At 51.9% G+C, this 15,256-nt stretch overlaps 1 protein-coding gene and 1 pseudogene across 5 annotated transcripts in view; one reads left to right on the forward strand and one right to left on the reverse strand.

The window, feature by feature from the left end:
* DTX4 (deltex E3 ubiquitin ligase 4) overlaps nt 1–15,256 on the reverse strand; it is a 30,277-nt gene that overhangs the window by 3,090 nt on the left and 11,931 nt on the right. For 4 of the 5 annotated variants that reach the window (XR_005652252.1, XM_039860131.1, XM_039860127.1 and 1 more), the window contains 6 exons: nt 11,095–11,156; nt 10,563–10,724; nt 8,674–8,735; nt 7,629–7,781; nt 5,159–5,320; nt 1,231–1,320 (listed from right to left, as the gene is read on the reverse strand). Coding sequence is in view for 4 of the 5 variants with exons in the window: in XM_039860131.1 (XP_039716065.1) it covers nt 1,231–1,320; nt 5,159–5,320; nt 7,629–7,781; nt 8,674–8,735; nt 10,563–10,724; nt 11,095–11,156 (691 nt within the window). In the remaining variant the exon portion in view is untranslated. The other variant, XM_039860129.1, reaches the window with a different exon arrangement.
* LOC120600917 (uncharacterized) lies at nt 11,790–11,908 on the forward strand (annotated as a pseudogene).

The raw sequence follows: 15,256 nt of genomic DNA on the forward strand, positions 1-15,256 counted from the left end.
GGCAGACCGTCCTCCCAAGGACCCCACCTCTTCCTGCGTCCCTACGCCCTAAGCGGCACTGTGCACGGAAAATGTGGACGTGGAGTCAGGGACCGGCAGGGAAGCCGTGGCTCTGTCACCAACGAACTGTATGACCTGGGACAAGTTCTATCACCTCTCTGAGCTTTAGTCTCCTTATTTATAAAACGGCAACAGTACGATCTGCCTCTAAAGGTTGTGAGCACTTGAGCTGCTGCTACGGGAAAAAGACTTAACCAGTAGCGCCAGGCACACACGATTCGACACGTCAGCTACCGACATCACAGCTGCATGTTAAAAGACAGGATCTAGGAGTTCAAGGCATGTCCAATCTGGGACCTTCTGAAGCTGTGCCCTCCGCCTCCGTCTCCACCTGAATGTGGTATTAATTCACCCACTGCTAACGTTATGGCATATTTCTCCAATGTCGCGGTTGAAATGCTTTGACCTCTTTCACGGCTACTTCCTATTAATTTTCTCCTCTGCTTCTCACAACCACACTTGGAAGCAGGTCTGGCAGGTGCTATTATTGTTTCTATTTTACACGTCAGGCCCGGAGCGGTGTGAGGGCTTGCAGAATGTTCGAATTCAGCTAAAATGTGTCTTGTTGAGCAAGACAAATAAATACTTAATGACCTGGTCGGATCGAAGAAGGCGTCTGATAAAAATGCGTTGGATTCCAAACCGAACATTCGTAAATGTGGTATGGGTTGGAGGCGGGACATCATAATAGTAGCGGGCCTCCTAGCAGCAGACGTTAAAATTACGAGCCACCATTTCCTGTCCCAGAACAGTGCTTCTCAAGCTTTCATGTGCCATCGGATCACCTGGGACCTTGTTAAAATGAACTAGGTGCAAAGGTCCTGCATCGAGCTTCTAGATGTTGCCACAGGTGTTGATCTCAGTAAAGCAGCGAAAACCCGAAAGGAAAGATCCTAAAATAGATGAATTATTGCCAGTAATATCTAGGAGAGGAAAAAGCCAAAGCCCCATCCCCACCGACCTACAACAACAATTCTAATCATACCCACTCTGACCTCCGGATGACTCAACCGTGACCTTGTTACCACGTGCATCTGGAGTTAAGAGGGACCCAGTTCTCTTCAGCCTGTGCAACACAGGGAGCAAAACTAGCTCCCCTAGCACAGAAGTAAAAGCTAACAAAACTAGCTCCCCTAGCACAGAAGGAAATAACCTGACATCCGCTCTTACTTTTCTCCCTTTCTCGCTGTCTGGAAGGTAGCAGTGTCGTGGGAAGCCACGGGCGCTGAAACTCTTCCCAGGATTCGGGTGTTCTGGCCCCTGAAAGCAGAAAGCAAGCAAGCGAAGGGCATTTATCGAAATATTTCTGATGAGGGGACGCAGGCTGTGACCAACTCAAATGATGATGACAATAATAAGGGCCGTAGGGTCTAGACAGAGAGCAGACCCAAGAAACAGTCGGAGCAGTTTAACCATAAGCCCTTTGGAGTCCTCAGAAAGGGGCTCGAACCCGGAGTTGGCACCTCCCAGCCTGTCATAACCGGAGCCTCCTCTCGGGGGCGTGGGCTCCCACCCCTGAAATAGGGCGGATGTGGCATTCTCATCGGAGAAGCTGTTATGAACGTTAAGTGAGCATGAAGCCTGCGGCAAACGAAGGGCTTAGCAAATATTTCTCATCACCCTCATCATCCATTCTGTTTTGTTTTACAAAAGAGGAAAACTGCTGGTCCCCAGAGGGTAAATGACTTCCATAGTCTTACTGGCTTTGCCAAAACTTAAGGTTTTTCCGGGCACATTCTGGGCTTTTTACGCCACACAACTGACGTGAGTGCCTCTGAGCCCTGAGCCAAGAGCCGGGCAGTCAGAATTATCCGAAGGGTTCTTGTGCATTTTCTCCTTTGTCCTCGTGGGTTCTTGTTGGCTTTCTTGTTTTCCGATATGGGTTCACGACTAAAAATCCTCTAACAACATTTCCACTGTCAGCATCCCTTCCTATTAAACAGTCTCAGGCTGCGGGGCGGGGACGAACCTGAAGCAGCATTTAGCCACAAATCAGGCTTCCTCGTCAGGGTCCAGAATGGTCCACAGGCCCCTTTGAGAAATTTGTGAAAAGCGAGGGGTTTTTAGCCTGCACACGAATGTCTGTCTACAGCTTCCGAGCATCCCCGATTCCCTCAGAGTCTGTAGAGCTCGATTTTCAAACTCCTTCTCGATGAAACCTTAATACTGATAAGTCCATGCTTGTCTTGGCACCAGTGCTCACACAGGCGACCGGCACATGGGTCCTGGCTGAATAAATGAATGAGCAAAGGCACGGATGAATGAATGATAAAACTTCAAGAAAACAGAGATATTTTTCAATGTCACTTATTACGAATAATGGTTGCAAAATGTTTTTTAAATTCTGTGATTTTAATTGTTTAAAAATGTTTTAAGGGTTCAAGATCACCTAGGATTTTGCAAAGCGAACAGCATGAAAAGTGCCGTGGGGTCAGGAGAAGGGGAAGAACCCCGTGAGCTGAGCGAGGCAACAGTGTCTTCTTTCTGGAGCGGCGGGACCGGCCTCCCGCGACATCGGGCCACATCTGCAGCATCCTCACGGCCGCGGCTGCTGCGTCCCAGCCTGGCTGCCTGGCTGAAGGGCTCGTTCTGCCCACGGCTCTGCCTGCTCCTCTCTTGCCTGCGACTTGTCTGTCGTGCAGCCAGCACAGACGCCTGCCTGGCGCGGACCCAGCAAGGCTGCGAGCGCCTGGCACATGGCTACTCCGAGCAGTCACGACTCTGCCTCAGCCCAGCTCTGAGTTTCTCCCCCAGGGAACTGTGCTCTGCAGTGAGGGCCGAGCTCCACGGTCTCGATGCCTCACAGAAGCCCGAGCTTCCACTGGCCTGAGAAAGGGCAATGATATTGTGACCTTGACCGGGGAGGCCCCAAAGGAAGCACTCCCCCATGGCCCTTCGACATCCCCACCTCTCTCTCCTTTGCAACTCTGCTGTCTCCCCTTGCTAAAAACGCTCTTCTCCACTTCTCCACGCCTTTCTAGGCTCTACTGGCGACTGCCCTGTCCCAGAAAGTCTCCTCCCACCCCCTAGTCACACAGACACAGGCCGTCTTCCCTGCCCTGACAAGTGGGGTGCTCCGATAATGATGGCGACCAGGTATTGAGCACTGGAGTACTGTGCCCGGTACCCCGACACGCCCACCCCACATATTATCTCTCGCCCTCACCAAAACCCCTGCATAGTAGGTGCCTGGCTGCACGGATAAGGAAATGAAGTCAGCAAGGTCAATGGCTGCCCAGAGTCCCCAGCCTGTGAGGGTCAGCCAGGAATGGAAAGCCGGCCCCTTGGACTTCGAATGTCTTGTGTCGCCCTCGTCCACACTGCCGCCCACGACGTTTATCGGGGGGCACATCCTTTTCCGCTCAGTAGTTTGGTGATGTATTGTTCTTTCTCCCTGACTGGTGGGTCAGCCCCTTGAAGAAGAACTGTGTTTTTATTCTGTTCATCTCCCTGTTTCATTTCTTCCGCTGGCTGCTGTTTGGAAGCACCTCGCTGAGTTCTCTGTTGACGGCATTGACGTCTTCCTCCCACGAGAATGAGGACTTCCAGGGAAGGACTGTGCCCCTTTTGCTCCCTATTTTCCCTCCAGCATCTAGAACCAGGCTGGCCCATAATCTACATTCAGAGTTTGTTAAATAAGAGACATGATGGAAGAAGGAGGGGGCGGCGGGGAGGGAGGGCGAACTAATAAATATTTACGAAAGACATAAATCCGGTAAACACACGAGGACATTTCGAAAAAGCGTCAGTGTGTGAAAGAAGGGACACATTCGCATATACCGTCGGGAAAACTGTTCGATTTGTTCCTTAGGACTGCCATTTTCAAAGAATCCAGAGAAGAAAGAAAGGCCCACAAAAATCAAAGGCAAGGAATATCTATCCAATTGCAAATGTAAAGACCATTTGACAAGAAAATGCCACCTCTAGAAGATTGTTCTACAGATATACCTGCATGCGTCCATGGGCACTCACTACAGCATTCCTTGCTGCCGTAAAAAATTGGGGACAATCCATATGGCCGTCCCGCAGAGACGGCTGACCATGAATGACAGTACCTCGACACGACGGGTTATTCCGCAGAGCTAAGAAAGCATGAGGAAGCTCTCTGCAACGACACGCAAAGAACTACAGAACGGTGTCACGCTCTGTGTAAACACGGGAGGGGTGGGCGCAGCCTTTGCTGCTTGGGCACGGGGTCCTGGAAGGAGACAGAAGAAAGTAGGGATGATGGTGGGGAGTGGGGGACCTGGTAAGACCCAGTAGATGGGGGACGAGAATGAGAAGGAGACATTTTCAGGGCAGGACGTCCTCGTCTTAGTCAGCTCGGGCTGTGGTTAACAAAACACCGCAGACTGGGTGGCTTTTGTCAACCGAAGTTCATTTCTCACAGTTCCAGAGGCTGGGGAGGCCCAGCTGAAGGTGTGGGCAGATTCAGCGCCCGGCGAGGCCCCCACGTGACGTGTTTGGTTTCACGGGTTCGCAGCTGGATGGGAATTTGCTTCGGGATGAGTTGTACGTGGAGGGTCACCCGTGTCTGATTTGGGTGATATTTACACGAGGCTTTGGACTTAGGCTTTCAAGTGGATGCCGGATCGAGAGTTAAGACTTCTGGGACTGTTGCGATGGGATGAATGCATTTTGCACAGAAAAAGGACATGAATTTGGGGGGACTAGGGGTAAAATGTTATAGACCAAAAGTTTGTGTCCCCCAAAATTAACATGTTGAAACCTACTACCCAATACGATGGTAGTAGAAGCTGGGGCCTTTGGCAGATGATTAGGTTTGAGGGAGGAGCCCTGATGAATGGGGTTAGTGCCCTTAAAAAGGACATCTACAGAGTTTCCTCTCCACATCCACCACGTGAGGACACAGCAAGAAGACGGCCATCTATGAGCTAGGAGGAGGGCTCTCCCCGGACACGGATCCTGCCAGCACCTCGGTCTGGGGCTTCCCAGCCTCCAGAAATAAACCTCTGTTGTTTAAAAGCCACCAATCTGTGGCGTTTGGTTTCAGCATCTTAAGTGGACTAAAAGAAACATTTACCTGCAAACATTTAAACCCGAGACAATGACAGCCAATGGCAGAGGGTGGGCTCACCTGAACGCCAGGGGGGATGCTGTAGATGATCCGGATGGTTTTGCAGTCTGGGTGGCCAGGCAAGGAGTGGGGGATGAGGTGGTACTCCATCTTCCCTGGAGGCTGGGTGCCTGTCTTCACCCCATAAATGGTCTTACAGGTTGGACACTGCAAACTCCCATCCTGAGGAGACAAGGCCAGAACAACGAGATTGGAGAACGGTTTTGGTAATGACCTGCCCCCAACCCCCAAAAGGACCAGAGATGAAGGGCCAGGGGGACACAGTGTACCCAAATGAGTAACAGACCTTCGACGCCCCCCTGCCCGGCTACTGAGGCCATTTCTGCTTTCTCCAAAGTGGCAGGAGATACGTTCCACAAACAGCCCCATACTCCACGCTAAGGGGCAGGTAGAGAAGGAGACCAGGCTTTGCACAGCACCTCGGGGCTCTGTTTGGGGGGTGTGTGGGGGCGGGTACTCTGGATGTACTGATGTAAGGGCTCACGGTCTCACAGAGGGCCTGGCGAGGTGTTGCCTGGAAGCGGGGGGAGGGGGCAGGAGAGCCTGGACAGTAAATCCTATTCCCAGGCTCCCAAGAAGAAAGGGAGTGAGGAGAGGGGAGGCCTGAGTGTGCAGGGAGCAACGTGTGTAAAAAATGCTGTCGCACAGCTGGGACCAGAGCTGTCCAGGCCACCTGCATCTCCTTGGGAAGGCAGGGATTCTCTGCGGAGCTATTTAGGGACGTTTCAATTCAAGCTCTACTCATTTCAAGGCATAGCTGGTATTCAGGGCAACAGAGGTTACTCCACGTGATCAAAGGACGGGAATCCAGGGCTCGGGGTCAAGAAGCCAGGGTCCCACTCTCCGCTCTGCCCTGAACCTGCTTCATGTCTTTGGGTGAATCACTCTTTTCCTCTCTAGGCCCTTTTCTTTCCTCTTCTGTGTAAATAAAATTAAAATTAAATTAAAATAAAAAATAAAATAAAATAAAAATAAAATAAAATAACAAAAAACAAAACAAACAAAAAAACTACATACTTCAAAGTATTAATGCCAATGACAATAAAAGATAATCTTAAGAAACATTTTTAAAGTACCATGGAGATAAATGCAAAGAAGTATTAGATTATTCTTGCTTTCAGTCATCAAAAGGGAATGAATGTACTAAGAACCTCTTTTAAACCCAAAACAACCTCTTAACATGCCAAGTCCCAATGTAACCATTTAGTTCAGAGTCAGGAAAGTGAGCTCGGGGTCCAGATACGCACTGTCCATCAATGATCGAACGTGCACTTTCTGAGACACTGAGAAAGATCCTCAGCACTTTGGAAAATTGAGTCATAGGGCTATATAAAGGTAAAAGAAAATAACTGTAGCCATAATTAATACAAAGGAGATATCAATTTGAATCATAACAGTAAAAAAAAAAAAAAATCCAATAAAGCTGGTATTGTTTTATCTCCATTTTCCAGGTGGAAAAATGAAGTCTCAGAGAGTTGAAAATCTTGCCCAAGGTCATTCGGCTACTAAGCCAGGGTTCAATGTCAGGTCAGCTGCCCCTGCTTCACCCCCCACCCCCACCGCCCCACACCACAGCAAGAGAAATACAGAGCAGAGCAGTCTCCAAAGCCATACTTTTTTTTTTTTTTTTTTTATGAGTAAGAGGTTGGAGGATGTCAGGGAAATCTCAAACTCTGATGCAATCCATGCTGGGCCTGGAGAAATGAGTAGGGTTCGAATTCATGGAGATGAAGAGAGAAGATTATTTCAGGCACAGGAAAGAAGATGAGAAAAGGCAAGGACTTAGAAAAAGCTGGGACATTGTAAAGAGAGAGTTATCATCGAGGTCACTCCCAGATCCCTGGAAACCAGCTCTCGTGGGAGGACAAGGCGAGCATCACAGCCTTCCCTAAATCCAACAGCAGGATCGTAAGGGGCGACCAGGTATATACCTTGGCAAAATCTCTAATGCTTTTGAAGGGGTAGTCAGGGTGTTTTGAAAATGTCCAAAGAAAAGAAATGATAACCGAAAATCACTAGCCCCAGAAAAGGAAGGGTGACTAGCAAATCTATGGCGGTAGGAACGGGTGCTCACCGTGGACCCAGTGCCGTGACGAGAACTTGCTTCTCCCTCACGGATGGCGGGGCCCCCTTCTCCTAGCAACAGGCCATGACAATGGACACCCCACCTCCACCCCAGAACCTTCAAGGACAGAAGTGTACACCACTTAGACCACCATGCCCAGGGTAGAGACTGGGGGTGGGGGAGGGGAGAGTGGGTACCAGGTAAGCACAGCAGAAAGGAAAGGCAAAGACACATTTTGCCACATTACAATTTTGTGGAGGATGGGACCTGCTGAGAACAGCCACGAGCATCACTCCTGGGGTGCTTTTAAGACCCCTTGGATCTCCTGGACGCAACCCCGATGGGGCCTTCACACTCCCGCTCCCCCAGGGACCAGCGCAAGAGGTGGCCACGGCCGGCACCCACCTTGTTGCCGTTGTTGTACATGGCGACCAGGCAGTAGATGTGGAAGATGTGGCCGCATCTGGACAGCTTGCCCACCAGGTCAGGCTTGACCGTCGGCTGCGGATTCTTGTAGCCCGAGGAGGCTGTGAGGCGCTCCATACAGATGGTGCAGTCCTGGGGGGCGGCAGGGGACAGAGCAGAGAGGCCCTCAGCCCTCACCCAGCCCGGCAGGCTCCAGCATCCCAACGCTGGTTCCCGTGTGATCAAAGGTCAGGTGAGCTGTCACCGCCCCTCTCCTGGAAAGCCCACAGACCAAGGTACATGGACCACTGGGAATCTAAACAGAGGTTTTGTCTTGCTTTACACAACAGAAGGATTCCTGAAATAATTCTTGGCATCAGTACATGTTAATTCAGGCTGGCCAACAAAATTACAATCTTCTCGAGGGCTTTGACGATATGTCATCCTTCCTTAGTGTCCTTCGGTCACTAATGAAGGAAATGAATGCTTGCTGATAGACCCATTGACAAACTTTATTTAAGCTGAACTTCTGTAAAGAAATGATAATTCTAGGGTACTAAAGGGGCTGTTATTTAAATAAATCTACAACAGGATTTCTTCACTGTGGCACTGTCATTTGGAGCGGGGTAATCCTTGGCTGCTGGGGGCTGTCCCAGGCCCTGAAGTGTGTTTAGCAGCAGCCCTGGCTTCTACCCACTAGATGCCAGCAGCAACCCCTCTCCCCCTAGAGTCATGCAAAATCGCCTCTGGTTGTGAACCACTGAGCTATAGCAAGCCCATTTTGAAGTCAGTCCCCGTATCTTATTATACCGTTTTTTTTCTTAAATTCAGAGTGTCATGTTGAGGTCGTTTAGGATCGACCAGCTCTCTGCTGAATGGGGAAGAGAGAGAGGTTCAGCTGTCACTCAGAGACCACCAACCCTGGAGCCCGGGCAGGCGTCCGCTCTGACAGGCTCTGGACCTGTCAGGACTTGGAAAACTCTGGCAGAGGAAATGCTTGTGGCTGGTGAAGAAGGGGAGCCCTGCCCTGCTCCCCTGCACTCACCTCGTCTGGTGGGTGCCGGACTTTCTGCAGATACTTCTTCAGCACCTCTTCTGGGGTTTTACCTGTGGGGACAGGGTGATCAGTGGGCCACCGAGACCGAGACGAGGGATCAAACAGCCTTGCCACGCTGGGCATGACGGAGAAGAGAGTTGTCGGCCGGGCTTAAAGCAGGAAAGGGAAGGAACTTATTTTGCAATTGGACGGAAACATTTGAAAGGGAATCAGCAGACAGGAGAGGAAGAGAGGTGGTCTGAGGGGGTGGGGGGTGTTCCCCGCACCTGCCTTTACCTCCTGCGGTGACTTCCCTCCCATCTCCCTGCCTATCTGCAACAAACCCACTTTTTAACTGAGAAAGATGGAGTGCGTTTCTCTTCCATATCATCGAAGAGTCTGGACCTGCCCAAACGATGAGATAAGATAAAAGAAATGAAAGCCCTCTCTGTACGCCGTTAGGCTTATCGCATTTATTTGACAGTGTGCTAAAGTACTGTCTCGATCTATCATGTGGCGTCAAAGGGGTGCCACTTTCCTGGGAAACCGGGAAGTTATCACCACAGCTTCAGGACAGCCTCCTCTGGCCGTCGACGGCGTGTCATGCAGCAGGGAGAGCCTGATGCTCTGGGAAGCACCCTGACGGGTGCGATGATTCTGGAAGTTCTTCTGGGACTGGATCCCTAAGAGGCAGCTCAGCCCGGAGGCAGAGGGGTGGCGAAGACACAGGCTGGAAGGAGGCATTGAAGGGAAAAAGGGTCTGTGCCTCCTTGGGCGACCCCCTCAACTTCTCTAAGCTTCTGTTTTTCACCGATGAAATGGGGACGAGCAATGGCGTCTCGTCCAAGGGTTGCGTTGACAATTAAATGAGCTAAGGGACGTACAGCTCTTTAGCACATTGCTGGCTGAAGGGTACATACAATATGTGCCATTACTAGTAATAGGAAGAGCGGGAAAGTGCAAACTCCTGTCATTTCCTATCAGATTAACCAGCAAGGCAAGCGAGTTCATTTCGGCAGCGAGATTTCGAAGGACTGGAAAAGTAGGACAAGGGTTTGAGGAAGTGGATCGTGCAACAGCCCAAAGCTGGAAGCAGGCCCTTCCTCTTCACCGACCTGCATCTCTTATCGGAATTAAGCCTCCGTTAACTGCGAGCCTATTATTACTTGCCAGGCCCTGGGCTAAGTGCAATATATGTCTGATCGAACTGAAACTTGCCAACACATTTGAAAAGTGGGGGCTTAGGGGCAAATGTCAACACATTTAACCACCAATACCGGTGGCCAGAAAGACCAGCCACAGGGTTGAGGCGGGGTCCTTCGGGTGCCGGGGCGGGCACAGGTACTGACCCCGTAGTCGTGGGAATGTGGGCAGGTAGGAAGGAGCTTCTGGAGGAGGAGGGTTCAAGTGCCGAGAGCGGCTGGAGGCTCTAGAGGGACTCGAGACAGCGCCTACTTCCCAAAGGTCAGGGGTCACACTCCAGGGCCTCCCCGCCGGATACTGGTTATGAGAGTTTTCACCCCATTGTAAAGGTGAGGAAACAGAGGCTCTGTGAGGCCACACGATTTATGAGTGACAAAGCTGGAACGTGAATCCAGTTTGTTTTGGTTCCAATGCCAAGGTGATCTTTCTCTCTAACGAATTTTATTTGTCACGCTTCATATTTCTATAATTCCGCACTGCATTTTTGTATTTCTCAAGGTGTCTCCATCTGAGCCACACACGATCCGCTCTGGTGTGATCACCAGGACAGGTACGAGTTAGGCCTGCTTGGCAGATACAGGAATTAAGGCACAGAGCAGTAGGGCACGGGAACGACCCTCAGTGGTGAAGGCAGAGCCAGGGCCGCGAGCCAAGTCTCCAGCTCTCAGCCTCCCACGAGATACGGCGGCTGATACCTTTCTTGGCTTGCTTTTTGGTGGTCTTGCGGCTTGTGTTGGAAACCCCCGGGATGGATTTAATTTCGCTCTTGCTGACAGGGGGCGGGTGGAGGACCAGCTTCGGTGGCCTGGTGAGACACACAGGCAGCCCAGCTGCACTCATGAGGATCCCGGTGATTCCTGGAAGTGCAGGGCAGGGGTGAGGAAGGGCCAACTGGTTAACTCCCCAGGGCTCCCCGAGTTCCTCGCTCCCCATCCGCCTACTGCCCTCCTCCCCGACGGAGTTCTCACAAGTCACAAGTCACGGATTGTCTTCTTAACCCTCGGCTTTTCCCAGAAACGGGTCCATTCACTCATCGTGGACAGCGTGCTTTGCTTTTCGCAGTCAATTCTCCTCCCCAAACTCTTCCCGCCCTGTGGCCCAACGGCCCCGACCCCCCTTTGTTTTAATTAACATCGAAATTCTCACTCTTGTACAAATGCTCACCACCTGCTTCCTTCCATTGGTTTCTTTTCTACCCTGAGCAAGACCAGTCCAGGTTTCTCTTACCTGCCAAGGCAGGATTGACGGGGCTGGACCCATGTAGGTTCTTCACGGGGACAGTGGGGACCCTGCAGAAGAAAGAGCAGAGGCATTACGGTTTTGACGAGTGGGACCAAATGCGCCAGGGTGAGAACTCCAAAATGTCACCCACGGAAGGTTCCACTTTCTTACAGAAACGGCTTATTCCTACTAAAGACACAGGGTTGTTAACACTGCAGCCAGAGGCGATACCTTCAGACCTGAAGTCAGACCATGTCCCTCCACACTCAGAACCTCAGAACTCAGAAGGGCTCCCCAGTTCACGCGAAGCCCCGGCGAGGCTTACGCAGCCCTGCGCAGCCCTGCCTGAGGCACCAGCACTGCCCCCTCCATCCTCCCATCTCTCCGATTCCCCCTCTATCACTCGTCTCTTTAGCTGTTTCTCTCACAAGCCAGGGATGCTCCTGCCTCAGAGCCTTCGCATAGGCTGTTCCCTCTGCCCGAAATGCTCTTCCGCCACAAGCCTGCTTGGCTCCCTCCGACGACTCCTTCGCTCTTGGCTCAGATCTCGCCTTCTCAGTGAGGTTCCTGAGACCCTCCGCTTTAACACTGCTACCTCCTCGTCCGTCTCGCCCTGGGGCTCCCAAGCCTTCTTACCCTGCTCTACTTTTTTCTTCTTTTTTCCCCATGGAACTTACGAGCTTTTAAAATAAGCTGCTGCATTCTAGGGCCACGCCACCCTGAACAAGCCCCATCCCGTCTGATCTCGGAAGCTAAGCAGGGTGGGGCCTGGTTAGTACTTGGATGGGAGACCACCTAGGAAGACCGGGTGCTGTAGGCGTAAAAAATTAAAAAAAAAAAGAAAGAAAGAAAGAAAGAAAGTATTGTAAGCTGACAAGGTCTTTGCAATCTGTGAGGTCAACCAAGGGTTGCCTTGCCTAAAAAAAATTGAAAAAATAAAAAAATAAAATAAAATCAGCTGTTGCTGCTTATTATCTCCCCTTCTAGAATCTAAGCTCTATCAGGGCAGAAATCTTTGCCCTTTGTGTTCAGAGCCTAACACTAGCAGCCATTCAATGACCATTTGCTGAAAGAATGAAAAGAAAAAAAAAACAAAGAAATGAGTTCAAACCTGGGTGTACATAAGAGTCACCTAAAACTTTTAAGCAGACAGCGCCCTGGGCCTGCACGGCAATGTCCAGCTGTGGGGCACAAGGACTTGCGTTTTCACGGGCTGCTGCTGGCAGGATGCAGATGCCGCCAGTCGCCAGTCCAGCATGTGGAAACCATGGCTCCGACAGCTGCCGCGTCTCCTTTTCCCTGAGAGACGTAAATACCAGGCAAAGCCTCCTCCTCTTTACGTCCTACGCCCAAGCAACTCAAGCCAAGCTGGAGAGGACACCACACAGCTGCCTGAGAGGGACGAGGCCCCCCACGGTGCTGACTTGAGGACCATGGGGTGCGCAGGGCTGGGTCTTGCGCCGTGCCTCCCTGCCGCCCAGGCTTGGAGGGCCATGTCGGCTTGGAGAAGCCAACAGGGTGGGTCACAGATGGCTCCAGAAGCCAGCAGTTCTGCTATGAGGTTAGAGTGGTATCGGGAGAACAGGAGGAAGAAGAAAGAGCATGTTGATTTGTTTACGACTCGTTTATCTGTCCACTCATATTGAGCCCGACATCGTGCTGGACACTGCCAGATGCCGGGGACACAGCAGTGAACGAGACAGCCCAGGAGCCTTCTTCGTCCATGTGTTACAATCGCTAAACACGGACAGAGCCCACCTCGTACCGGGCGCGATTCTAACTGCTCACGACATGTCATCGCACCCTCCCAGCAACCTGTGCAAGAGGTGTTATTATTATGCACCCCGTTTTAGTAGGCGGGGAAGTCGAGGCACAGAGAGGTTAAGCAAACCTGGTAAAGATCACACAGCTAAGGATGCGGACCCAAGAAATCTGGCTCCGGAGCCCGTTTTAGCCACTTGCTACGCGGAGCTCTTGTGTCTGTGTCATCTGTCACCCGACGCTGCAGACAGAGACCATCGCGCTCAGGCAGTGAAGGAATTAACCCTCGACGGAGAGGGGACAGCTGGAGCGGACCTCGAGGCTGAGCCGTGCGTCTGTCTGTCCCCCACGTGCCCGGGGAGCTTCCCCGGCGATGCCGCCTCTTCCGGGCACCATGACACGTGCACCAGGCTTGTGAGAAGGACATGGAAATAACAGATGTGGGAGTGTTTGTGTGTCAGCGGGACACCCACCAGAGGCTACTTTCTTCGGAAACTGTCCCCAGGATAAATCAAACCCAGGTGGGGGGAGGAGAATTTAAAACAAGGGAAAGCCGGCCAAGAAAAGAGGCCCTGATGAAATTCTGGACTCCAACCCGCCCCACTGGGCCAGGCATAGTGTGATGGACGGGAGTCAGGAACATCGAGTTCGAATCCCAATCCTGCCAGTAACTCCTCATCATGTCCCTTAACTTTGGAGTCTGAATTTCCCTACCTGTGAGGGTCTGGGGTCAAAAGATGCCAGGGAGATGTCTTGATGATTTCCCACCCCAGGACCTAAGAAACAGGTGGCAGCCTAACCCCTGGGACTCCACCCAGGGCCCAGTCGCCTCTCTACCCGGCTCCATCTGGAGAGATTGGGAGTGAGGGTCCGGCCCCCTGTGCCTGTGCCCAGGCTCCCCACCAGAGGATAGCATGCCACCCAGCCCCACACCTGCCTGTCCCCCTTGCCAGCTCCAAGGCCCCCACTCCCGCTGATAAGTAGTGTGATGTGGGTGACAAAAGCTACCTTTGTTCCCACAAACTGGACTGGCAGGTTTCCACACCCAATCTGCCTAACCAGGAAATAGTCCGACTCCCCGGAGCACACCCCCCAGGCAGCCCCAGAACTTGGGATGGGGGCAAGGTCTGAAGAGAGGGAGGGTCTGGCATGTGGGGGACTCCCGTGAATACTGTGGGAGACGTGGGTGTCCCGGCCATGCCAGGAAAGGGATGACATGGCTGAAGGGCTTGTCACTAGGCTCTGGAAGGCACTGGGGATTGGAGAGAAGGGGTATGTTTGTTTATGAAATATAGAAAGGTATAGTGGGAGGAACCCCCGCAAAGGGGCTGGAAATCTGCCTCCCCTCCAGCTGTGCATGGACCTGAGCCTTTGAGAGAGCCACACAGCCTGTGTGCACCGCATCTAAGTCACCACAGCTGTAAACAGGGCACTCTCTCTCCCCAGGGGGGCCCTGTGAGGATTTAGGATCTAGAGCAAATACTTTGTAAATAGCCAAGCGTTATGCAAATTTGGGTGATTATTTACATTTTTCTTTCCCAACTCTAAGAGGAAGTTAGGCTCGATATAGTCTTTTCCTGCTGTAATATCCCAATTTTCTCAGATTCTCGAGGACTTCAAGTGTAAAGGGCCAAGTCAGGGCCAAGTCGAATGCTGGGCAGCACTTAGGACTGTTGAGTTGGTGACAACTGGTCATCCCTCCCCCACGGGTTACTGGGTAAAATGAAAACCATGGAGACTGGCCCAGGTAGTTCACACGGATCAGAACCAGCTGAGGCCTCGGCTTCACACGCCAGCCCTCCTTCTAGAAACCAGCAACCCAATGGCAAGCATGCTTCCACATCCTCCAGGCAGCTCAGCTCAGCCCCACTTGTCAGCCAATCAGAAGACACCGCACTGGCCCCCATTCTGTTGGGCTGATCCCAGTTCTGGAGGGTTCAAGTTTTCATTTCTGTCCCTGAAATAAAAAACTAAGGAAATAGAAAAGCTGGCAAGGTGGCAGGGGAGGGGGCGTCGAAGGCCGGGGAATAGCTCTGTACGTATCTGTGAGCAGCAAGGCTTTTCCTGGGGTCCTGAGCCAACCTAGGAATCCTCGGGCAGAACCGTGTCTTGTCTCTCCAGCAACCGAGGCCTCGCTAGAGAGAGGAGAGCCTCCGTTCCGCAGGACAAGGCCAGAGGGCCGACTCCCGCCCTCTGCCTACGGCCGCCTCCCCCTCTTCTCTTCAGAAGTCCCCTGCTTGTGTCTCTGAATAATTCACAGGATCTTTTGTTCCCCCCAAACCCTTCTCTGCATCCCACCTCTCCCACCCTCCCTGGCCTTCCTTTTTTCCGTGGGAAAGTTGCTTGAAGAGGTCATGGGCAGAGAGAGGAGGGGGAAGGGGCCACTGGACAACAGAAGGTCGATGGC

This window comes from Pteropus medius, unplaced genomic scaffold (assembly GCF_902729225.1).
Source record: "Pteropus medius unplaced genomic scaffold, Ma_sr-lr_union100, whole genome shotgun sequence".
Taxonomy (NCBI): Eukaryota; Metazoa; Chordata; class Mammalia; order Chiroptera; family Pteropodidae; genus Pteropus; species Pteropus medius.